Genomic DNA, 23,859 nt, shown 5'->3' on the forward strand with positions numbered 1-23,859 from the left:
CATAGCCCAGAGTTCGCTCTACACCTAGAAAACAGATGACCGAAGTGCATTCTTAAGCTCCCATGCCTTAAACAAATGCTTAGAGTGGCTGAAGACCTTACTTCAATTAGGGGAAGCCAGCCTTCCTCCTCTAAACGGCAAATAATTGATTTTCCTTTGGATTCTGTAGACCATGAATTCGATGACTCTGACCTCTCTGATTTATCAGGACATACCCTTACCCACTTAAGAGGATTCCATTCCATCTGCTTCCCCACCAGAGGACTTTTCTTTCGTTGAAGCCTTGCATATACCCTAAGAGAATTTCCGCTGGGAATGCCAGGACTGCCCTTGGTCAAAAGACTCTGGGAATTTTTAGACTTGCCTCAGCACAGGCTTCTAGCTATACCCCCATCCTGTATATTATAGATGTTTTCTTGGACTCGAGGCTTACCCCTGATACTTTACCTCCAGCTCCTACAAAGCTTGACATACTACAGAGTACCAGATTTCCACAAATTACTCTCAAGAATCCTACTGCGGATCCATAGACCGTTTCCCAGGGACCTAAAGGTATTAAGGCTACTACAGCCAAACCCTTACCCCTGTGGACAGGGATTCTAGGGCTTTAAACAGATGGGGGTAAGAAAGTATATACCTCTGCAAGTTTTGCCATCAGGGCTTTAAATTGCCAGTTTTACATGTTGGAAGTTCCAGCAGCATATTATGGAACTAATGAAACAAAAAATGTTAATTCCTGATTGTGCAGAAATCAAAGATTTACAAGAGTTAATGCATTCTACTAACCACGTTGGTAAACATACCTTGCAGTGTGGTTTTGATGCCTTAGAAGCATCTTGCAGGGCTGCTGTCACTGGGTCTGTTCTGAGAAGGCATGCTTGGCTGAGGGAACAAATTTTGCCAGACCATGTCGAAGCAAAATTACTAGATGCTCCATTAAATCAAGAGTGTTTGGCACAAAAGCAGAAGTTCTTAAAAAGATGAGTAAAAAGCTAAAAGTATTAAGATTTCTTACAGGTACAGCCACCTAAATTCAGTAGGCTTTGGCCTTCGAAAAACTGGTCCTTTCCAGTCCCTCCCAGGTGTTCAGTCCAAACGGGCAACAGACCATAAAGACTACAGTCTCAGGGTATGCACAGATCTAAACAATGGAGTGCTCCCACCCCAAAAACAGTGAGTGGTAAGCCACCCCGTTACGGAAGAAGTTCACAATGACTTCTCCTGCAGCCTTCCCAGCCATGCCCAAGTACTTACACCCCTAGGAGGAAAACTCGCCCTGCATGCAAAAAACTGGGAATACATTACCAGGACAGTTGTCTTAAACATGGCATCCCAGGGATACAGATTCTACTTCCATTCACTGCCAACCCCAAGTGGATTGCCAGACTTCCCCCAAACCAGTGGGCAGAGGCCCAAAAGCAAGTACTTTCTCTTGTCAGTATCAGGGCTATTCAACTTGTTCCAACAGAGCAAAGAGGACAGGGTTTCTACTCGAGACAGTTTCTGGTGCCCAGAAAAGAAGACTCTTGGCCCTCTATCCTTTATCTGTCAATTCCCAACACCTTTCTGAAGGTACCAAAGTTCAGAATGCTTGCACTTCAGCTGCTGCCTATGCTAGCCATGAACTCCTGGCTGGTCACCCTAGACTTAAGGAAGTTTACCTGCACATCCCCATAAGGGATTCTTGCAGGAAATATCTACATTTCTGGGCAGGCTGTATGCACCATCAGTTCTCTGCACTTCCGTTTGGCTTATCTACTGCGCCCGGCGTAATCACAAAGTGCCTAGCTCCACCCACTGCATACTGCAGGCAGAGAAATATTCAAATTTATCCATACTTGGACGAATGCCTGATTTAGGTGGACAGTCAGGAATTGCTACTTCAGTACGTGTTGTTTGTAAAGAGACTCCTAACTTCTCTGGGGTATACCATCAACGAAAAGAAATCACATCTGGTACACCCAGCCAAGAAATTGTATTCCTGGGAGCAAGCTTGAACACTACTTCCCAGATGGCATTCCTCTCTCCAGGAAAGCAGGTTTATTTGACAAATTGAACTGCTGGCCATCCAAACCCATCTATCTGCAAAAAAAAGTACTGCAAGCCCTAGAATTAGTAGTCTCATGCATTCTCCTAATTCCATATGCAAGACTGCATACGAAGAAACTTCAGTGGTTCTTAAGTCTCTGGTGTTAACATTCTCAGGACCTGGAAACAGATTCCGATCATTCCTTGCTGAAGGACAGAGTTCCTTTGGTGGTCAGAGACCTGCAACCACAATAAGGGACTCTTTCACTCAACCCCCCACCGCCCAAGCCCTGACAACTGATTCATCAGACTATGCATGGGGGGCTCACATGGCAGGCAAATGGAGCACAGGACAAATGCACCTACATATAATTAAAAAAATGTTAGCTGTACAGAATGCTCTGACAGCCTTCAAATACCTTATCCTTCCAGGACAACTCTTGATAAAGACAGACAACACCACAGTTGTGGTACCTAAACAAGCAGGGGGATACTCATTCCTACCCACTCTGCAAGTTTGCCATGGCTCTGTGGAACACAGCCTTGAGCATCCAAGTGCACCTGCAAGCTCACTTCCTGCCAGGCAAAATTCACTGGCAGACTACTTAAGCAGAAATCTAATGGACCCGCATGAGTGGAAACTGGACCCCAATTCATTCAAGCTTCTAATCCACAGGTGGGGGACACCAATTTAGCAAATTTTGCACCAGAACTCCCCACAGCCAAGTGTGGAAAGTGGATGATACTTTGCATGGGAAAACCTCTGTTTGCCTTTCTCCCTGTTCCCCTTAAATTGTGGAAGTATATTAGATCGAACTTTCAAAAGTTCGACTTGTCATAATGTTGACACGATATGATTGAATGAATATTTGAAATTTTGAATGTTTTAACAGAGGTCTCCGTACAGCACGGAATGGGAGGATTTCCCTTTCCTGCACTGTAGTGTGGTCTGAGTTGGTATATTTAAACAGTGGGTGGTGCATGGGGGGGGGGGCTTCCCCCTGCTTAAAACGTTCAGGTAGGTTATTCGTCTAGTTTATTTTTTAGATTTTCAAGCTTTTAAAACTTTGATCACAAGGTGTCGACCATATGACAGTCCAACTTTTGAAAGTTTGATTATGCAATACAGACCCTTACGTTGGTGTATTCCATTGGCACAGTAGAGGTGCAGGTGCCTCACAAAGACCAGCCTGCGATACTGCAGAGAGAGCAGCTGGAGTAGATTCCATACCCAGCATTGGATTGTGATTTTGTTCAGTTTCTCTCATCCCCTCCACCTCACTTCTACCACAGGATGTTCCAGTAATTTGTTCAAAGTTGCATGATCTACTTCGGTTTGTAACTTGCGTTAGTATTTTCAGGACAGATTTTACATAAAGTTCCCAGAGACTTCATGGGATTCCATCACTGCTTGGCATATGATTTTCTGTTAGTTTTGGTGATTAATAAGATACCTGGTCTTATTAGACAAGGTTGTGGGAGGGTAAGCCCATTGTCCAGACATGAGATTAAATTTTTGCCCGCTCAGTGTCTGAGCTTTTCAAAGGAGCTGAAGCATGTTCATGTGTTTAATTGAAACTAAAGTTGAAATTTGCACAATTTTCTCACTTTAATGCACTTTAACACACTAATTGCTGTATTACTGAATGTGGCACTTAAGTAATCCAGTTACCCCCCACAACGAGTGTAGCAGTTGATGCATCACATTGCTGGATGTGTATTATAGGCAGCCTCCCTCCCTAGTTAGTACTCATGGCACCATGCATGCTTTGCACCTCTCTGCACTTTGGATGCATGTGAGTTAAGATCCCTGAAGACTTGCTTATGGTGGCCATTTTAATTTGGCTCACAAATTATCTACAGGGCACTGATGTACTGTTTTACTTTTATATTGTTACCAATTTATTATTTTTAGTACTTGGCCTGGTCATGAGCTAGTTAACTATACTGGTTGAAGAATTTTGTGCTGCATGAATTTTCTGGGACAGCTCTAAGTTTATATCTGTAGAATCTGAGTTTGGTCCAGTCACACAGAATATAGCTATCTTAAGTTGGATGTTTCTGCAGCTCTAATAAGCCCTTATTGCCAAAACTGATAGCTGCATCTGTAGCCTCTTCTGTATGGACATTTCACCTGGTGTTTTCTGAAGCTGCAAACTTTTTTTGAGCCTTGTAGGATACTTGCTAGATTCTCCCCGTTCATTTAATTGTTTTCTGGTATTGCATTGTAGGCTTCTGAAAGGCAGTAAGGTTGGGATTGTTATCTGCAACTTCCCCATCCTCCTATTTGCTTTTTCATGTTTTGTAATTATGTAGTGGTACATAAACTAGTTATGTTTGTATTGCAGAATTGTAGCTTTGCGCTTAGACTGGATGTCTAGATGTATGAATATATCTGGTTGGTAGGAAGTACAGCAAGATATTCAATCTTTCGCTAGATGTGCTATAAGGTGCCTTTGTAATCTTGTTCATTCAGGCTGTTTGAATTACCTAGAAAGACACCTGTCTCTTGCTGTATGTGGTAAAGTAGATCTGCTTATTTTGCTTTGTTTAATATGGCCATTTAGAGGAAGGATTTTTGTCATAGCGCATCTAAAGTCTGAAGTGTTTGCATAGCTGTGGCTTTTAAAATACTTAATTCTGCCGTAGGCTGCTTGTAAAGCATGCTGCTGATGCTGTCCATTATTTACATCTATTGCAATCAAAGAAATTTGTTGCTAAGATTCTGCTGATATGAATGTTGAAGATGTTGGTGCTTGTTATGACTACAAAGCAGTCATTTGAAGTACTTTGCCCAAACTACTTCCGCAGTCTACCTTTTCGTATTGCTAGTGCGGTTGTTTTACCTGTTTATTTTCTGGAGTATTCACATCTTAAAGCCCCTGACACTTAAAGCTTGTAGCCTGTGGTATCTTCAGCATTTTTTTGATGGGAACTCCTTTGTCATTGGTGCGTGCCATTGCTGGAATCCTGGTGCTTGACTGACACCTGCGTAGCACCTCCCAACATTCTCTTCTTGTCTTCTGCACTTGACAAGTACTGTTGGGAAAGATAAGTGCCTGTAAGTTTTAAGTTTGATTTGAATAGGGGTGGTGTCCATGTTGCTGAAATTGCAAACTGAGTACAAGGGCATTGAAGTGTGAATCCTGGTAGCGGTGGTCCAATAAATCTTGATGCTGATATTTTTTAATATGGTGCAGTAAGAAAGTGATCTGACTGCTGCTGTAGTCCAACACTTTTTAGCTGGACCCAATTCACTAGTAGTTGTAATAATAAGTTGGAACATTATTTTAAGGTGCATGATTAGCTAGGCCTCCCTCCCTATCTTAACATTAGTTGAGGATCCTTGTTAATGCAAGGTGTATGTTTTAACCAGTGTTCATTTTAAGGTGGTGAATAAAGTATGCGTTTACCCATCTGGAGTAAATTGCTCGACAAAGCTGTCTAATCTGTCAGTAAAAAGAATTCTGAAAAGAATTGCATTTTCTTCAGTCGCAGATGTCTTTCAAATGGCATTTTGTTGTCAGATCTTTTAAGTTTCAACAGTATGCTGAGATAAAGATCCACTTGTCTTCCCCAGTGGCATAAGGCACCAGTGCACATTGGTCAAGAAAATTGTCCTCTGAGAAATGCATTTTTAAATGTACCTACAGTTTTTATCCCCATGGATTAAAAGCTTTTTTGGCAGCTGATTTCTGGTGGGCTTTTTCTTTTGCAGTTCAGTGCCGTTACAACCCAGCATCTGGTAGTCTGATTTCATGGCAGAATATATTGCGTCAGGAAAATCTTGAAAGAGAACTTGCAAAGGTATGTCTAAAGATATTTTATCACATTATCTGTCTTAGTGGTAGAGTAAATTTGTATTTGGCTCAGTTTGCAGAACTGGCTCTACTACTTTCAGTGCTTTTAAAATTAGCCATGCATAAATGTTAAATGTTAAGTTGTCACTCGCCTTCATTCTTGCTTGATGGGTTCGGAGCCGATCCTCGGCTCCGACTCTGCACTTGCTAAGCTCGAGAGTCACTTTTACCAGCTCGAGGCAGCCCCATATCCCATGATGCAAGGCAGTAAGTACCCAGATCTCGTTTGCCGCTTCGCTGATGAGGTCCTCCTTTTACCAGCTCCTGGTAAGTGATTTATACACTACTTCTTTGCCCCTCTTTTCAGTTTAAAGTTATTTTTAGACTTAAATTTAATAGTTTTAGACTAGTTTTGGTCCCTTCTGACTAAAATTCCCTCTCTCCTTTAAAGTTTTTAGTCAGGCCTTCTCCCATCCCATCCCCCCCCTTGTTAGGGTGTGTGTGTGTGTTTGTAAGAGAATAGTTTCTCGTTTTTTTGGGATTGTTATATTTCTTGGACAGGTGTTGTGTGTGTGTTTTTTACACCATGTCTAAGGAAAGGGTCTCAGGCTTTAAGAAGTGTGACTCGTGCTGTCAGAAGATGTCTCTGACAGACGGTCACACTTCTTGCTTATACTGCCTGGGACCTCTCCACCTGCAGGACTCCTGTGCGATTTGTCATTCTTTTAGCCAGAGAGTCCTGCAGGAAAGGAGAAATAAGCTGATTTTGAGGGGCCTACTTAAGCCGGAGGGCTCTCCGGCTAAGTCGGCTCTATCTAAGACTTCTAAGTCTTCCAAGGCCCAGGCTTCTGTGTCCAAGCCTGCGGCCTCGGCTCCGACTTTCAGAGTCGAGATCAGCTCCGGCTGGAACCGATTCTGGTTTGCACAAACCTTGTGCCGATTCTGGTTTGGCCACTTCGGTGTCGGCTCTGATCGGTTCCGATCACCATGTGGCTCAGGCTTCGGTGTCGGCGCCGACCGGTTCCGACACCCTTACTTTTATGTCTGTATCGGCTCCAGCGGGAGCCGATGCATCGAAACTTTGTCGGTGCCGAAAAGTTGTCTGCTCCGACAGCTTCCATGGTTTTGTCAGCTCCGATGGTTCCTTCGAGGAAGAGGTCTAGGTCCCCTTCCTTGGAGCCGATGCTCTCGGCTCCGGCTTCTCTCCTCTCGGAACGGAGCCATCGGAGCCGATCATCCAGGTCATCCAGGCTTTCTGACCATGATTTAGAGAGAGTGGTCAGTAGATTATTAAAATCACAGGCACTGGCCCAGATGCTACATAGTCTGTCTCAACAGACTACTATTAGTCCACACCCCATTGCAGTTCCTCCTTCGACTCTACCCCAGAGTTTGGAGTTGGAGTCTTCGGGAATGGTTTCTGCTACGGCTGAGGGACAGATACCCCCTTCTGCCCCTTCAGCCTCTACTCTTATCTATCTTCGAGACCTTCCTTAGAGGGATTCGGTGGTCGGGCTTCCCTGGTCGTCTCCGAGGGGGTGAGTGGCATCGGACCCTTGTCCGACCCCACTCTTCCCCTTGGAGCCTCGGCCTTGGTGAGCTCGGCTCCGACATCTGCCTTGGAGCCTTCCCTTTCGGTGGGTCCTGGAGTTCCTGGTTCTTCGGAATGGGTTCTCTCGGACCTCCCTGGGAGGGGAGCCTTCGAGGTGATGGAATGTGCTGGCCACTGGACTCAGCCAGCAGTCTGTTCCCTTAGCTCCTCCCTCTATGGTGCCTCTCGATATCTCTGCCACTTCTCTTGCTCCCGGACCCAGAGATCCTCCGCCTCAGGTTTCCCCACTGGGAAGAACCCCCTCTTCCGAGGATTCTCCTGATCAGTCAGGAGATCCTCCGCGAAAGAGGACCTGTAAGAGGAAACACGTAGACACCCCCGAGTCTATCACTTCAGATACTGACTTAGATCCCCAAGATCCCCCTCTGAGGAGGTCTCCTTTTCAGACATCCTAGAACTCCTTAGACAGAGGGGAAACTGGCCCACCAATAATCCCTCTGAGGATGAGTCGGTACACCTGGAGGCGTTTGGATCTCGGCCCTCCACCTCCTGGGTGTCTCCGCCTTTCGACCCCCTTATGCAGGTTATTGCTCGAAAGGCGTGGGCTGCTCCTGACTCTGTAGAGCCAGTCCCTAGGAGGCCTTCTAAATTTATTACTGCCCCGTCGGGCAAGCAATTCCTCACGAAAGGTGTCCCTGCTGATGCCATGGTGGTGGCGGCTGCCACTAAGAAGGAACTTGAAGATCCTTCCGTACCTGTCCATCCTCCTAATAAGGACTCTAGGACCATGGATAGGTATGGTAAGCGGATGTTCTCTTCAGCGACCTTTGCTATGCGTTCGCTGAACTACCTATGTCACTTCACCAGACTCCAGAGGGATATCCTTAAGGAGCTAGGTGAAGTAGTACAGGATCCTACAGTTGCAGGGGCTCAAGAAAAAATTGCTTCGCAGCTAGGAACCCTTAATTTATTGCTAAATCCTCCATGCGACTGATATCATATGCTGCAGATGGAGCGAGTAGGGCCGCAGGTACAGGTGTGGCTCTTAGACGCCAAGCCTGGATGCGGCTCTGTAATTTTGCAGATCCCTTTAAGGCGTCCTTCACAAACTCTCCCTTTGATGGGTCAGCTTTGTTTGGCCCTCAAGTGAAGGAAACGTTGACCAGGTGTGAGCAGGACGGCAAGACTCTTTCTGCCGTAGGGGTCCGTTTTCCACCCCTTCTAGACCTTACCCCAAAGGGCAGAAGGGTGGCAAAATGTGGTTCCGCAAATCCCAAGGAGTCACGCCGGATTCACGTGGTCAGTTTACCCCTAGAGGCAGAGGGGTAACAATAACAGGCGCTCTAGAGGCAGAGGGGGTCCACAAAACCAGGGAAGCAGAGAGTCTGTCTCTGACAAGCCCTTTCAGCATCCCTGAGATGTTGCCCGGCTGTCCATCCTTGGAGGCAGTCGGGGGAAGACTATCGCTGTACCCAGAAGCCTGGCGTTCCCTCACTCAAGACAGATGGGTACAGTCGATCATATCTGAGGGTTACAAAATTCCTTTCGAGGAAAGTCCTTTCTGTCACTCAAATTCCCTTCCAGATGTACCACCCGGTCTAAGGGAAATTGCAGAGTTAGAAGTCTTAAAACTACTGCAAAAAAGAGCCATTCAGCCAGTTACAACAGATCATTCAGAGCCCGGAATCTACTCAGTTCTTTTTGGTCCCCAAAAAGACGGGAGACTGGAGACCAATATTGGATCTCAGCAGACTCCAGTCTGTGAGGAAGACAAGATTCCGAATGGTCACTCTTCAGTCAATTCTGCCCTTCTTACAGAAGGACAACTGGATGTGCTCAATAGATCTTCAGGATGCGTACTATCACATAAAAGTTCACAGACGCTCCGCTTTCGTCTGGGGTCCAGTCATTTCCAGTTAAGAGCCCTGCCCTTTGGTCTCACTACAGCCCCCAGAGTGTTCACCAAATGTATGGCAGTGGTCACGGCTCACCTGAGACGTCAAGGATTCCAGGTGTTTCCGTATCTCGACGACTGGCTCCTTTCAGCCACCACCAGGCATCAGCTTCTTCAAGCCAGGGATTACACAATAAATCTTTGTTCTCAATTGGGCATCTCGATCAACTCCGAAAAATCATCCTTATTGCCCTGCCAGTCTATTACTTTCATAGGCGCAAACTTAAACACTGTTCGGATGTCAGCTACCCTTACAGATCAAAGAATCTCAGACATTCAAAGTCACGTCAGGATCATTCTAGCCAACAAGAAGGTACAGGCCAGAATGGTTCTAAAGGTGTTAGGCCTCATGGCTGCGGCCATTACCCTTCTTCTCCTGGCTCGCTTCTATATGCGCCGCCTCCAATGGATGTTGTTCACTCAGTGGTCTTACCAACAACTTCGTCACCAAATACTGGTGACACAGATTTGCAAGAATCATCTTGCTTGGTGGATCACTTCTCCCCAGATTCACCAAGGCAGACACTTTGTACCCCCTCCCGGTAGCCACTGTCACTACGGATGCCTCCCTGATCGGGGGGGGGGCATTATCAGGGCAGGATGGTTCATGGGACGTGGCAACCTTTCGAATACCACCTGCACATAAATGTCCTAGAGATGAGAGCAGTGCTTTTAACGTTGCAAGCCCTCAACGACTTTCTTCCCGTAGGGACAATTGCAGTCCACACAGACAACATGTCTGTAGTTTGGTATATCAACAAACAGGGCGGAACCAAGTCCTACCCCTTGTGTCGAGAAGCGCTCAGACTTTGGCAATGGGCGATCTCCTCTCATCGGTTTCTGGTAGCAACACACATCCCTGGGAAAACCAACATTTTAGCGGACAGATGTGAGGCATGAGAATAGCTCTGCTCAGAGTGGTCTCTCAAACGATCTATAGTGGAAGAGATTTTTCTGGAATGGGGTCGCCCATGTTGCGATCTTTTTGCTACTCCCCAAAACAGCAAATGCCCAGACTTCTTCTCTCTCTTCCCACTGCCAGGCCATCCCCCCAGAGATGCTCTGACCCAGGATTGGCCCCAGGGACTTCTTTATGCCTTTCCTCCATTTCCTCTGATCCCTCAAGTTATCCAGAAAGCAACCGTTTTGAGAGCCAAATTGATTCTCATTGCTCCTTATTGGCCTCGACAAATTTGGTTTCCGTTCCTCGTCACCTTTTGGTGCAGCCGTGGCATCTGGACCCAGTGCAAGATCTTCTGATTCACCAATCCGGTCAGCTGCACCGGTCTATCCCTTCTCTCAACCTCACAGCATGGTTGCTCCACTTCCTTCCTTAGCCAGGCTTCCTATGATCTCTAACCCTGTTAGAGACATCATAGTAGCTTCCTTAAAATCCTCTACCAGGAGGATTTATACGAGCAAATGGAAACGTTTTTCTTATTGGGCTAAAGCCAAGAATATTGATCCCTTCACTGCTCCAGTTCAAGCAGTTTTGGATTTCTTAGCGGAGATTTTTCACGCTGGCTCCTCTTCTTCCACAGTTAGAGTTCAGTTGGCTGCTATCTCGAACTTTCATGTCGGGTTAGCAGATCACAACATTATGTCCCACAGGCTTTGTAGAGCCTTCTTGAAAGGAATTTTCCTCCTGAAGCCTCCAGTCAGGAGTCCTCCTCCTCAATGGGACCTAAATTTAGTGCTGACATCCTTGATTCTTCCCCCTCTGAGCCAGCTGTTTCTTGTTCCCTGAAATTTCTTTCATGGAAAACTTTATTCCTGGTTGCTATTACATCGGCTAGGAGGGTGTCTGAACTTCATGCTCTATCTGTTGGCCCCTATTTGGTCTTCCACAAAGACAGAGTATCATTGAGAACTAATCCGACCTTTTTGCCTAAGGTCGCCTCAAAGACTAATTTGAATCAAGCCATTGATCTCCCTGTATTTTTTCCAAACTATTCAAACAGATCAGAACAAAAATTACATTATCTTGATGTCCACCGCCAACTCAGATAATACTTGGACAGAACAAAACAATTCAGGAAATCCGATCAACTCTGTTTCCTATGCTGATAACAAGAAAGGCCTTCCTGTCTCAAAAGTGACCTTATCTAGATGGCTTTCTTCTGTCATCTCTGAAATTTATTGGCTCAGGGGAAAACAGCTGTGCTCGAAACCTAAAGCACATTCAACCAGAAGCTTAGCTTCTACAGCCTTTCAAGCTATTTGTGCAGCGGCCACTTGGGCCACTCCTCATACATTTGTTTCCCATTACAAATTGGATTTGGCCTCCAGGGACAGAGCCAGTTTTGGCTCTACCGTTCTCGAGTCTGTTCCATTGAGCCACCCAGGATAGAGGTGCTAGGGACTCGGTCCCATCAAGCAAGAATGAAGGCGAGATTGGCAACTTAACATTGAGAAGTTATGTACCTACCATAACGTTCCATGTTAGTTGTCTTCTCTCGCCTTCTTTCTTGCGACCCTCCCTCCTTCCCCCAAGCCTGGACAGACCTTTCTCTACAAGGAATTACACTTCTGAAGACCGTACAGAGCTGGTCCTTCTACCATACTGCAGGTTTTTCTCTTCTTTCTTCCTTTGGGAAGTTATTATGCTAGGTGCTATTGCCCTTTTGTCATCAAACGAGATCTGGGTACTTACCGCCTTGCATCATGGGATATGGGGCTGCCTCGAGCTGGTAAAAGTGACTCTCGAGCTTAGCAAGTGCCGAGTCGGAGCCGAGGATCGGCTCCGAACCCATCAAGCAAGAAAGAAGGCGAGAGAAGACAACTAACGTGGAACGTTATGGTAGGTACATAACTTCTCATTTTAGTAGCTGCCTTGGTCTGCAAAATGCTTTCATCAGCACATTGAATTGAGACATGAATATTTTTGTTCTGATAGTTTTACTTGGTACTGCTATCTTCAGACACGTTTGTGAAGAAGCATCAGTTTGCACTGTTTACTTCAAGTCCTTCTGTTCTGCTGTTGCAGTATTATGAGGGGGACCCCCTGTCAAGGACAGCCCGACGTCCGTCCAGTGTACGAAAGCCTTTAACTACCTTGAAGGTACACCGTATGTCTCACACATGCTCCTTGCTTACATAGGGCATGAGAGACATCCAGACGTCTCATCCTCAGAACTTCTCTGCTGCCGGTCTGAACACAAGTCTGCTCGCCTGAGTTGTTTACTGGTTTATCCAGCCATTCATATAAGTGCCTCAGGGTTTTTCTTATTTTCCGCCGTGTTACTATGGGGTTTTTACATGTCTTCTAGAAAAGGCAAATGCTAGTGTTTGAGACTGATTCCACCTAGTCATGAGCAGTGCTTATTTTGCTTGGGGGCCAACTCATGAGCATAAAGCTTTGCAGTATTTGTCAGACCTCTGTGCCCAAGACTTCACAAAATTCTTTCTTCCCTTGCAATTTGCTTGGAAGACCAGTGTCTCAAATATTTAGTGAAAGATGCTAATGAGGGAACTTTTAGGCTTGATGTGTGGAGCCTTCATTGAAGAGGCCAAAAAAAGTCACTCTTCTGCTGCACCTTCTACATTGTACATCTGTCTTGAGACTGATGAAAGCACAGAGGTTCACTCAGTTCTGGGGTTGGATTCCTCGGCTGGGACTTTTTTGGACGCTGCCATGGATCTGACAACAGGCACATCCTCTGAGGCATTGCAGACATCCATTTTGGATGGTCAGGGGGAACCAAGACTATCACAGAAGAGCCTGGGAGGTTTCTCTAATTCTGGTGAGGAAGGAAGTTCAGATGAGTTATTGAGTGTAGGCAAACATCGGGCCCTTCCATGTTTCATAAGGTGGACATCCAGTTAAAGAAGCAATAGACCAAGCATGTTTCCTCTCCCAGGGAACCTCAAAATGAATGGCGAAATCTTACCCAGGGCTTATTTAATGCCCTTATGGCTCTGAAACCTCTTTCGGGTGTCTGTCCCAGCTCCTCCTTGGACATCTTCCCCTTACAAGAGAGCTAGGGATCAGGATTCTTATGATGAAAAGTGATCTTCGGATGAGGATTCCTTGGCTTTTTCCACACATTCCATTCCCCTCTAGAGTATGTTCCTCCTGAAGAGGAATCTGTATAGAATCTCCTATTGAGATTACTTTTGGTTATACCATTGCTAAGATAAGGGAGTTAGTGGGATTGCTCCCAAGTTTCAGATGCGCAGAAGAGATTGTTAGCTCCTACAAATGGAGTCTCCATCTGCTGTTCCTCCAGATGTTCTTCGTGTTTCACTGTTGCAGTCATCACACTGTTTATCTGCCTGCAGGTAGCCCTCAGTTGGCCCGAATACCAGAGACTTAGTATTTCTGCGTTGGTTGCTGTCACTCCAGGACTGACGTAAAGTGTTCAGGGGTGTAAAAACAGGCAGCTGACTCCAGCACATCAGTCTTTCTTGCCGAGTAGCCCAAAGCAGTTTGCAAGTGCTGGTCGGCTGCTTAACTGAATTTTTCATTTTCGAGACGAATAATCCTGAAGTCTTCTAAAACTAAGTACCCCATTGGGGATCCTTTTTTCTTGCTCTAACCGATGTCTGAAAACAGTTGTCTTGGCTGTGGAAAGCTAATACCTCAGATTTTCATTCTTACTGCGACACCTGTTCAGGCCCAGACCGTAATGTCCCTCGCTGTCAGTTTTGTGCCTTGTTTAACGGCTGAACTATTCGTTTGGCTCAGTCGCTAAATTCTTTTCTCCGTATTCTGAAATGGCTTCGGTAAGCCATCCAACTACCGATTTTTTTTTTCCCCCCAAAAAAAAAAAAAAAACACGTAAGGACAGACTGACCGCATAGGTCCTAAACTGCAGACTATGCTTCAGTTAAGCTAGTCACCAGTCTGCTGATACTCAGTGAGGTGCATTTGCAGCCCCTGATGCCCACTTCACTGGATTCGCAGGTCTGTGCTGAGACCCATTTGGTGTCCGGTGCGACCCATTCGAAGTATGCTGCAAGATGCTTAGACTGTGGAACCATTGGGTGTGTCTACCTTGGATGGGTCCAGAGCCTCTGTGCAGGCACTGGCTTCTGAGGCAATTTTTCGCTCTGCCAATGTTTGAAACGAGCAGACTTCATTTCTAACCACATCTACTGAGTTTCTTGGGCCCAGTGCACTACGTCTAGAAAACTGACTACCAAAGTGCATGCTCAGGCACCCTTGTCACAAAAACAAATGCTTAGAATGGCTGAAGACCTTATTGTGCTGGTTAGGGGAAATCAGCCTTCCCCTGCAAAGAAACAAATAATCCAGTCCCCTTCAGGTTCTACAGGCCAGGAGTCGGATGACTCTGTCCTTTCTGATTGAAGACATGCCCTTATTAGCTGTGAGGATTTGAATGCAAAGGAATCCATTCCATCTGCCTCCCTTCCAGAGGATTTTCCTTTTGGTGAAACCTTGCATACTTTACAAGAGCTTTTCCATTGGGAATGCTATCCTCAGTCCAAAAAGACTCAGGGAATTTTGGGTTGCCTCAGCACAGACCTTAGGCTATACCCCCTGTCCTGGATGTTGTGGATGATGATTTCATAAAATCCAGTCTTACTCATGACACTTTACCTCCTGCCCCTAGGAAATCAGACGGGTACTACAGACTACCTGATACAAGTTTCTTTTAAAGAATCCTACTGCTGACCCAGAGATCATTTCCCATGGGCCTAAAGGTGTTAAGGCTACTACAGCCAAGAATCCCACCCCTACGGACAGGGATTTCAGAGCTTTGGACAGATTGGGTAAGAAGGTATATACCTCTGCAACTCTCATCAGGACATTGAATTGCCAGTTACACATGCTGAAATACCAGCAACATATTATGGAACTTATTAAACAAAAAGTGGTAACCTTTCCAGATTGTGCAGAAAATAAAAGAATTGCAGGAACATATGCACTCTGCAAACCAAGTCAGTAAGCATACTTTGCAGTGTGGCTTTGATGCCCTAGAAGCATCTTGCAGGGCAGCACTCACTAGCCCTGTACTGAGAAGACCTGCTTGGCTAAAGGAGCAGACCTTGCCAGATCATGTCAAATCTAAATTACTAGACACACCTTTGTACAAGGACTGTTTTGCGCCAAAGCAGAAGAAGCTCTTAAAAAGATGGACGAAAAAGCTAAGTATATGCAGACTGTTGAAGAATTCTTACAAGTGTTACCCCCTAGATTCAGTAGGCGTTGCCCTTCATACTACTGGTCCTTTCCAGCCACCTCCAGGCCTTCCCAAATAAGACCCAGGGGAAACAGACCACCCAGACTGCAGTCTCAGGGTATGCAATGATCTAAGCAATGGAGTGCCCCCACCCCTAAAGCAGGGAGTGGTAAGCCACCTCCTTATGGAAAAAGCTCACAGTGACTTCACTCTACTTCCCAGCCGCCCCTAGGAGGAAAACTTGCCCTTCATGCAAAAAACTGGATGTCCATCACTCAGGACCGATGGGTCCTCAACATTGTATCCCAGGGATACAAATTTTATTTCCATTCACTGCCAACCCCAAGCTGGTTTCCAGACCTTCCTCCAAACCGGTGGGCAGAGGCTCAAAAGCAAGTGCTTTCCCTGCTCAATATCAGAGCTATTCATCCTGTTCCAGTAGAACAGAGGGGTCAAGGATTCCTCTCCAGACTCTTCCTGGTACCCAGTTAAGAGGGCTCTTGGTGCACAATCCTGGATCTTTCAATTCTCAACACCTTCCTGGTGGTACCAAACTTCAAGATGCTCACCCTGCAACAGTTTCTCCCTATTTTAGACAAGGATGGCGGGTTAGTCAGCCTAGACTTAAATAAAAAATAAAAAAAACTCATATCTGCACATTCCCAGAAGGGAGTCATGCCTGTCTACATTTCAGGGTAGGGTCTATGCAGTCAGTTCTCTGCACTTCCCTTTGGCTTATCTACTGCGCCCAGGGTATTCACAAACTGCCTGGCTCCAGCCATTGCATATTGCAGGCAGAGAAATATCCAAATTTACCTATACTTGGATGACTGGCTGATTCAGATGGACAGGCAGGAATTGCTTCTTCAGGACCTGGCATTTGTAAAAAGCCTTCTCACTTCATTGGGGTACACCAACAGAAAGAAATCACAACTTGGTACCCAGTCAAAAGATTGTATTCCTGGGAGCAAGCTTGGACACAACCTCCCTGATGGCATTCCCCACTTCAGAAAAACAGTAGTCTGTCTGACAGACTACTTCAGACAAATGGCCACAAGAACACAGCTATCTGCAAGAAAAATACTGCAAGCTGTAGGGTTCATGGCCTCATGTATACTGCTAATTCCATACGCAAGACTGCATATGAGGAAACTTACATGGTACTCAAGTCTTTGGTACCAACATTTTCAGCACCTGGAAAGTCATTCCCAGCATACCTTGTCTAAGGACAGAGTTTCTTTGGTGGGCAGAAGCATGCAACAACAAGGGACTGCCTTTTATTCAACCCCATGCCGCCCAGACCCTGACCACAGACTCATCAGACTATGCATGGGGGGCTCCTATGGCTGGCAAATGTGTTCAGGGCAATTGGAGCCCAATTCAAATTCATCTGCACATCAACCGAAGGGATGCTCGCTGTACAGAATGACCTGACAGCTTTCAGATCCTTACTCTTTCCGGGGCAACTGCTGATAAAAAGACAACACCAGAGTTGTGGTATATCAACAAGCAGGGGGAGAACCCATTCTTATCCACTCTTCAGGTTAGCCATGGCCCGGCGGAACACTGCCTTGGACATTCAAGTCCATCTTACAAGCTCAGTTCCTGCCAGGCAAACAAAACTCACTGGCAGACTTGGGCAGAAATCTCCTAGACCCACACAAGTGGTAATTGGAGCCCAGCACCTTCAACTTCCTGATTTAGAAATGGGGGACCTCAGAGGTGGATCTCTTTGCCTCCCTCTGCAACCACCAGCTAACCAAATTCTGCACCAGGAACCCTCACAGCAGGGCCTGGAAAGTGGATGCCCTATCTTTTCAATGGGAAAACCTCTCTATGCCTTTGCCCCTTCTCTCAAGAGTATTACTCAAGATAAAACAAGACAGGCCAAGGACCATTCTGATTGACCTGAACTGGCCACGCCAGCACTGGTACCCACTCCTGTGCAGCCTGACATCGATGCCACTCTGGCACCTACACCAGACCCCAACCCTTCTCTCTCAGCAGGAGGGACAGATTTTGCATCCACAATTGCAAACACTAAATCTTGCGGCCTGGCTTATTCCTTGAATACTCCACCAGCAACCCTAAGCAAACACGAGCTGGATGTCATCCTTGAAGCCAGAAGGCCCAGTATAAGGAAATCCTACGCTGATAAGTCGAAAAGGTATTGTTCTTTGATGCCGTCTAAAGGAAAGGAGACGGCACTGCCCTCTTTGCCTCTAATCCTGGATTACCTAGCAGAACTACTCCGCAGAGGCCTATCCTTCTCCATGAAGATCCATGCCTCTGCCATCTATGCTCATTACAATACTGAGCCACCTCTAATCTCTCACCCTTTTATCAAACAGTTCCCGAGAGGGGCAAACAACTTTAGGTCACCAAGGGGAGCACCCACCCCTGCTTGGGACTTTAACTTTGTACGGGAAAAGCTCACGCTTCCTCTTTTTGAACCTGCTGCTTCAGCAGAGTTAAAATTCTTAAACAGGCTTGCTTCTAGCCATCACTTCAGCTAGAAGAGTGTCTGAGTTACAAGCACTGATGGCTGTGGAACCCTTCATTATTTTCCATGCTGACTGTTTCCCTCAGGACTAACCCTTCCTTTATGCCTAAAGTGTGTCAACCAATCCATCCATTTGCCAACCTTCTTTCCTAATCCTCCAAATAAAGGGGAAAGGGTTCTGCATTCTTTGGACGTGCACAAACAGCTCAGATTCTACCTTGAATAGGACTAATGCAACAGGGGCAGAGGGCAAGGCCATTTCAAAACAAACAAATTCCAAATCGGTGGCACACTGCATTCGTTTCTGCTACAAGCACCATGGAAAACCAATCCTTCAGGGGGTCAGAACACATTCCACTAGGGCTACATCTACTGCATTTCTCAGGGGAATCCCTACTAGGACAACCTGGAAGCTGCTACCTGGAGTTGTGTACACACCTTCACAAAACATTACCACCTGCCTATCTTTTCCAAATTCAGGGCAGGTTTTGCTACAGCAGTCTTGCAAGGCATACTAGCCAGCCCTAACTCTTGACTGCCTCCACTCTTCCTCAGCCTTGGGAATCAACCCAAGTGTGATGACTGCAACAGAGAAACACTATCATAGTGCAGTTGTGTACACTTAAAATAAATATAGATGTTGAAGTGTCTTCACTGTTGCAGTCCTCGTTTCCCTCCCTTCAGCCCCCTGGTTTTCTCTCTCCCTCCTCTCTGGCTGTTCCTACTGGTATTGGTATTTACTTTTTACTGTTGGTGTTTTCCCCACCATATCCTAGCTCCCTATTGGGGGGCTTCTGAAATTTGGGGCAAGAAAGTGATGGCGTCCACTGCCTGGTTTTATACCCCTTACGTTAGGGAAGAAACGACAGCATCTGATGCAGAAATACTAAGTCTGGTATTTGGGCTGACTGAGGGACACCTGCAGGCAGATAACCAGAGTGTGATGACTGCAACAGTGAATACACTCTAACTGCTACATTTATGTTAAGTGTACACAGCTGTACTTTTTGCCTGCTTAACTAGATGCTTTCACTTCAATATCTCAGGCTCCGGATTCAAAATGCCCCTGCTCTTAAGCCTGTTCGTTTAAGTACCTGATTGCAAGATTCTTTCCAAGTGCCCATCTGCTGATCTTCTGTAGTTTCTGTGGCTTCTGGTAAGCTTTCCAAGTTGCTGCTTTCCACAAAACTTCCTGCTGATAAGGAAAGCAGGACTATGGAAAAACTGGGAAAGGGGGTCTATACTTCTGCCACCCTTGCCTTTCGTGCTATTAATTACCAAATTCGTACGACTAGATGTGTTGGCTGTCTTTTCCCAGGCTACTCAAGTCATGACTTTCAGATTCTGAGGGGAAAACTTCTGTTTTGTCTTTGTTGGGGGCTTCCTCTCATGTAGCTTGCTGCTCTATTAAGTGCAGCTGTGATGCTGCAGAAACTTTATCTAGGACTGCTGCTTCAGGATCTACATTGACATTCCTGGCTAAGGCTTTAACATCTGCCAGATGCCATAAAAGCTAAGTTAATGGATGCTCCTCTGGATAACAGTGGCTTGTTTGTTGGTACTTCTGCTTCTGATTTTAAGTCTTTACAGAAGAAAGGCAAGGAGTTACAGGACTTGAAACATCTTTGTCTCACCTGTGCCCAAGTTCCAAAGGTACTATCCTAAGCCAGCTTTTGTTCAAAGACAGGCCCATCCTCCTAAAAGGAAGAAAAAAAAATGGTAGGAGGATTCTTCCAGCTAAAACTACTTCGACTTCGGCCCAAAAGCAGCCCTTTCCTGATAAACTAGGTAGTATCTGGCTGTCACACTCTTCCCATCCTCATTCCTCCCTCACTTTGTCTTCCAGTTTGGTCAAGCATAACTCAAGACTCTTGGGTTATTTCCATAATTAAGCAAGGGTATTTTATGGTTTGGAAGCACCTTTCTCCCTTCATGGGCATTCCTCTGCCACCTCAGGAACAGTTAAATTTATTCCCAGAGCTGTTAAATCAGGAAACTATTCAGGAGATTCCACAGGCCCAAATAGGAAAAGGGTTGTATTCCATAATGATGATCTTCGTGGTTCACTGTTAGTCATCACATTTGGGTTATCTGCTTGCAGTAGCCCTCGGTCGGCCTGATTATCAGTCTTGGGTCCTGCGTTGGTTGCTGTCTCATCTTCCGTGACGTCAGGTAGTCAGAGGTATAAAGCATGCAGCCAACGCCATTACATCAGTCTTTCTTGCTGTGCAGTGCCCGAAGCAGTTGGCAAGTGCTGGTCAGACTCCTGAAATTTTTGTTTCTGTTTCAGAACCGAAGTCTTCAACTAAAGGCAAGTACCCCATTGGAGAAACTTTTTTATTGCTCTAAGCCAATGCCAGTAAAAGTCTAATTGTATTTCTTTTGGAAAGCAAATGCCTTAAAGATTTCATTCGTACTGTATTCCTTGCCTAGGCCCTGACCACGACGTACCTCGCTGTAGGTTTTGTGCCTTATTTAAGCAACGAACTGTCGGTCTGTATATTTACGCTTTTAAATATTTTGGTACTCTGTTCAGTGATCCAGATTTGTCTTCGGTAAGCCATCCGACTAACGACATTTTGAAAAAACGCAAAGATAGGCAGGCCGCTTAGGTCCAAAGCTGCTGACCACGCTTATCTTAAGCCAGTCGCCAGTTCGCCGGTACTGAGCTGCTTTCGCAACCCCTGATACCCGCTTCAGATTCGCAGGTCTCTACTGAGACCCAGAGTCCGGTATGCCGCGAGATGCTTCAACTATGGAACCTGCGGATGTGTCTAACTTGGATGGGTCCGGAGCCACTGTGCAGGCACAGGCTTCTGAGGGTGTATTCAGGCCTGCTAACTTGCATATTAAACGCCATCTTCTTCAAGGCCTAAAACTCAAACCATGCCTAGAAAACAGACGCCCAGACCGCATGGTCAGACCTCTATGCCTGAAAAACAAATGAGGCTAGCTTAAGATCTTACTTTAATTAGGGGAAGCCAACCTTCACCCTCTGAGACCTAGGACTGAGTTTGCTTATGATAACTACTGACCAGGATTCTGAAATTTGTTTCTTCTGATCAGGATATACCCTTATCTACCTATGAGGATTCTGATGCGGAGGACTCTCTTCCCTCTGCCCCCCCCCCAGAGGATTTTTCTTTTTTTGGCGAAACCTTGCGTACTCTAGGAAGCATTTTCGTTGGGAAAGCCAGGATTACTCTGATTTTAAAAAGAGGCTTGGAGATTTCTTACTCCTGCCACAGCACAGGCCTTTAGCCATCCCTCCTGTACTAGACATTGTTGGTGCCTTTTTGGAATCTAGCTTGGCCCCTGACTGTCTACCTCCTGCTCCCAGAAAACCTGATGGATATTACAGGGTTCCTGACTCTCTCAAGTTCCTTTTTTAAAAACCCTACTGCGAATCCTGAGACCCTTTTACAGGGACCCAAGGTAATTAAGGCTACTACTGCCAGAAATCCTACCCCCTCTGATAGACTCCAGGGTGCTGGATAGATGGGGTAAAAAGGTATATACTTCTGCAACTTTGGCCATTAGGGCCTTAAACTGCCAGTTTCATATGTTAAAGTATCAGCAGCATATTATTGGCTTGCTTAAACAGAAAATGTTGATTCCTGATTGTGCTGAAAGTAAGGATTTACAGGATTTTTACTGCATGTTGAACAGGTTGGAAAACATACTTTGCAGTGTGGTTTTGATTCACTAGACTGGTCTTGCAGGGCTGCTGTCACTGGGTCTGTACTTGGAAGGCATGCTTGGCTTAAAGAGCAATCCTTGCCCAGTCATGTTAAAGCTAAATTACTGGATGCCCCCTTAAATCAGGGCCACCTGTTTGGCAACAAAGCAGAAGAAGTTCTTAAGATTGAGGAAAAAACTAAATCTATGCAAACCTTTAAAGATTTCGTACAAGTACAATCTCCAAGATTTAGTAGGCATTGGCCCTATAAGAATTGGTCCTTCCCTGCCTCTTCCAGGCCTTCAGTCCAAATCCAGATCCAGCAGAACACCCAGGCTTCAGTCCCAGGGTACGCACAGGACTAAGCAGTGGTGGGCTCCCACTTCCAAATCAGGGAGTAGTAAGACACCCCCCCCCCCCCCCCCATGGTAAACTGTCTCAATGACTTCAGTTTAAAACTTCCAAGCACTTAACTGACTGCTCCTTTGGGGGGAAAGATTGCTCTGCAGGCAAAAAACTGAGAACTCATTACTCAGGACAAATAGGTTTTAAATAGTTTCCCAAGGGTACAGATTTCACTTCCACATGTTAACCAACCCCAAATGGTTGGCCAGATTTACCCCCAAATCAGTGGGCAAAGGCTCAAAAGCAAGTACTCTCTCAAGCATAAAAGCTATTCAAACTGTACCAGAAAAGGAAATGGGACAAAGTTTCTGGACTTTTACTGGTACCCAGAAAAGACAACTCATGCCGTCCTATCCTGGGCCTGTCTACCTTAAACACCTTTTTGGTAATTCCAAAATTCAAAATGCTAACTCTTCACCAGTTGCTTCTTGTGCAAGGCAAAGATGCCTGGTTGGCAACACTTGATTTAAAGGAAGGCTACCTGCACATCCCAGTCAGGGAATCTTGCAGAAGATACCTATGCTTCAGAGCAAGGCTACATGCATCATCAGTTCTCTGCACTGCCCTTTGGCTTATCTACTGCGCCCAGTGTATTCACAAAGTGCCTAGCTCCTGTAATTGCATTTTGCAGGCAAGGAAATATTCAGATATACCCATACCTGGACGATTGTCTAATTCAGGCAGAAAGCCAGGACATACATCTGAGCCATCTGGCATTTGTACAAAAGGTGCTAACTTGTCTGGGGTACACCATAAAAGAGAAATTACACCTGGTACCCTGTCGACAAATTATATTCCTGGGAGCAAGTTTGAATACAACTTCCCAGATGGCTTTCCTCACGCCAGAGAAACAAATTCATTTGACAGCCTACTTCAAACTAATGGCCACAAATACCCTGCTATCTGCAAGGCAAATACTGCAAGCCTTTGGGTTCATGGCCTTCTGCATTCTACTAATTCCATATGCAAGACTGCATATGAGGAAACTACAATGGTATCTAAAAGGCTATGGTGTCAACATTCTCAGGATCTAGAAGCAATGATTCCTATCATACTTTGCTTACGGTTAGAGTTCCTTTGGTGGGCAGAGGCCTGCCACCAAAACAAGGGACTGCCATTCTCTACCCCCTGCTGCTCAGTCCCTAACAGTTGCATCAGACTATGCATGGGGTGGGGGGGGGGGGGGGCTCACCTGGCAGGAAGTGCATTCAGGGCACATAGAACCCAAGTCAAATGCCCCTGCATATCAATCAAAAAGACATGTTAGCTGTACAGAATGCTCTGACAGCCTTCAAGGACCACATTCTTCCAGGACAATTATTGGTAAAGACTGACAACACCACTGTTAAGTGGTACATCAGCAGGGGGGGTACCCATTCTTGCCCCCTCTGCAGACTAGCCATGGCTCTTTGGAACAGCCTTGAGCTACCAAGTGCTTTTACAGACTCTATTCTTGCCAGGAAAACTAAATACACTGGCAGACGAACTAAGCAGAAATCTCATGGACCCACACGAGTGGAAACTGGAACCAAAGACTTCCAACATGTTGACAAATGGGGGAGCCCAGATATAGACCTGCTTGCCTCCCCCCAGAAGTACCGTTTGTCCAAATTTTGCACAAGGACTCCCCACAAACAAGCTTGGAAAGTGATGCTCTGTCTTTCATTTGGAAAAATCTGTCAGCTTATGCCTTCCTCCTCTGCCTCTCCTCTCCAAAGTACTACTAAAGAATCTAACAAGACAAAGGACAATATTGATTGCACCAGACTGGCCACGCCAACACTGGTGTACC

General features: G+C 45.9%; 1 protein-coding gene across 1 annotated transcript in view; it reads left to right on the forward strand.

The window, feature by feature from the left end:
* The window catches only part of NUMA1 (nuclear mitotic apparatus protein 1), a 3,180,433-nt gene that overhangs the window by 544,090 nt on the left and 2,612,484 nt on the right, over positions 1-23,859 (forward strand). Inside the window, exon 5 of the mRNA XM_044072777.1 lies at positions 5,747-5,835. Within this exon, the coding sequence (XP_043928712.1) occupies positions 5,747-5,835 (89 nt within the window). The remainder of the gene's footprint in view (positions 1-5,746; positions 5,836-23,859) is intronic.

This window comes from Protopterus annectens, chromosome 5.part1, assembly GCF_019279795.1.
Source record: "Protopterus annectens isolate FY-2018-M chromosome 5.part1, PAN1.0, whole genome shotgun sequence".
Taxonomy (NCBI): domain Eukaryota; kingdom Metazoa; phylum Chordata; order Ceratodontiformes; family Protopteridae; genus Protopterus; species Protopterus annectens.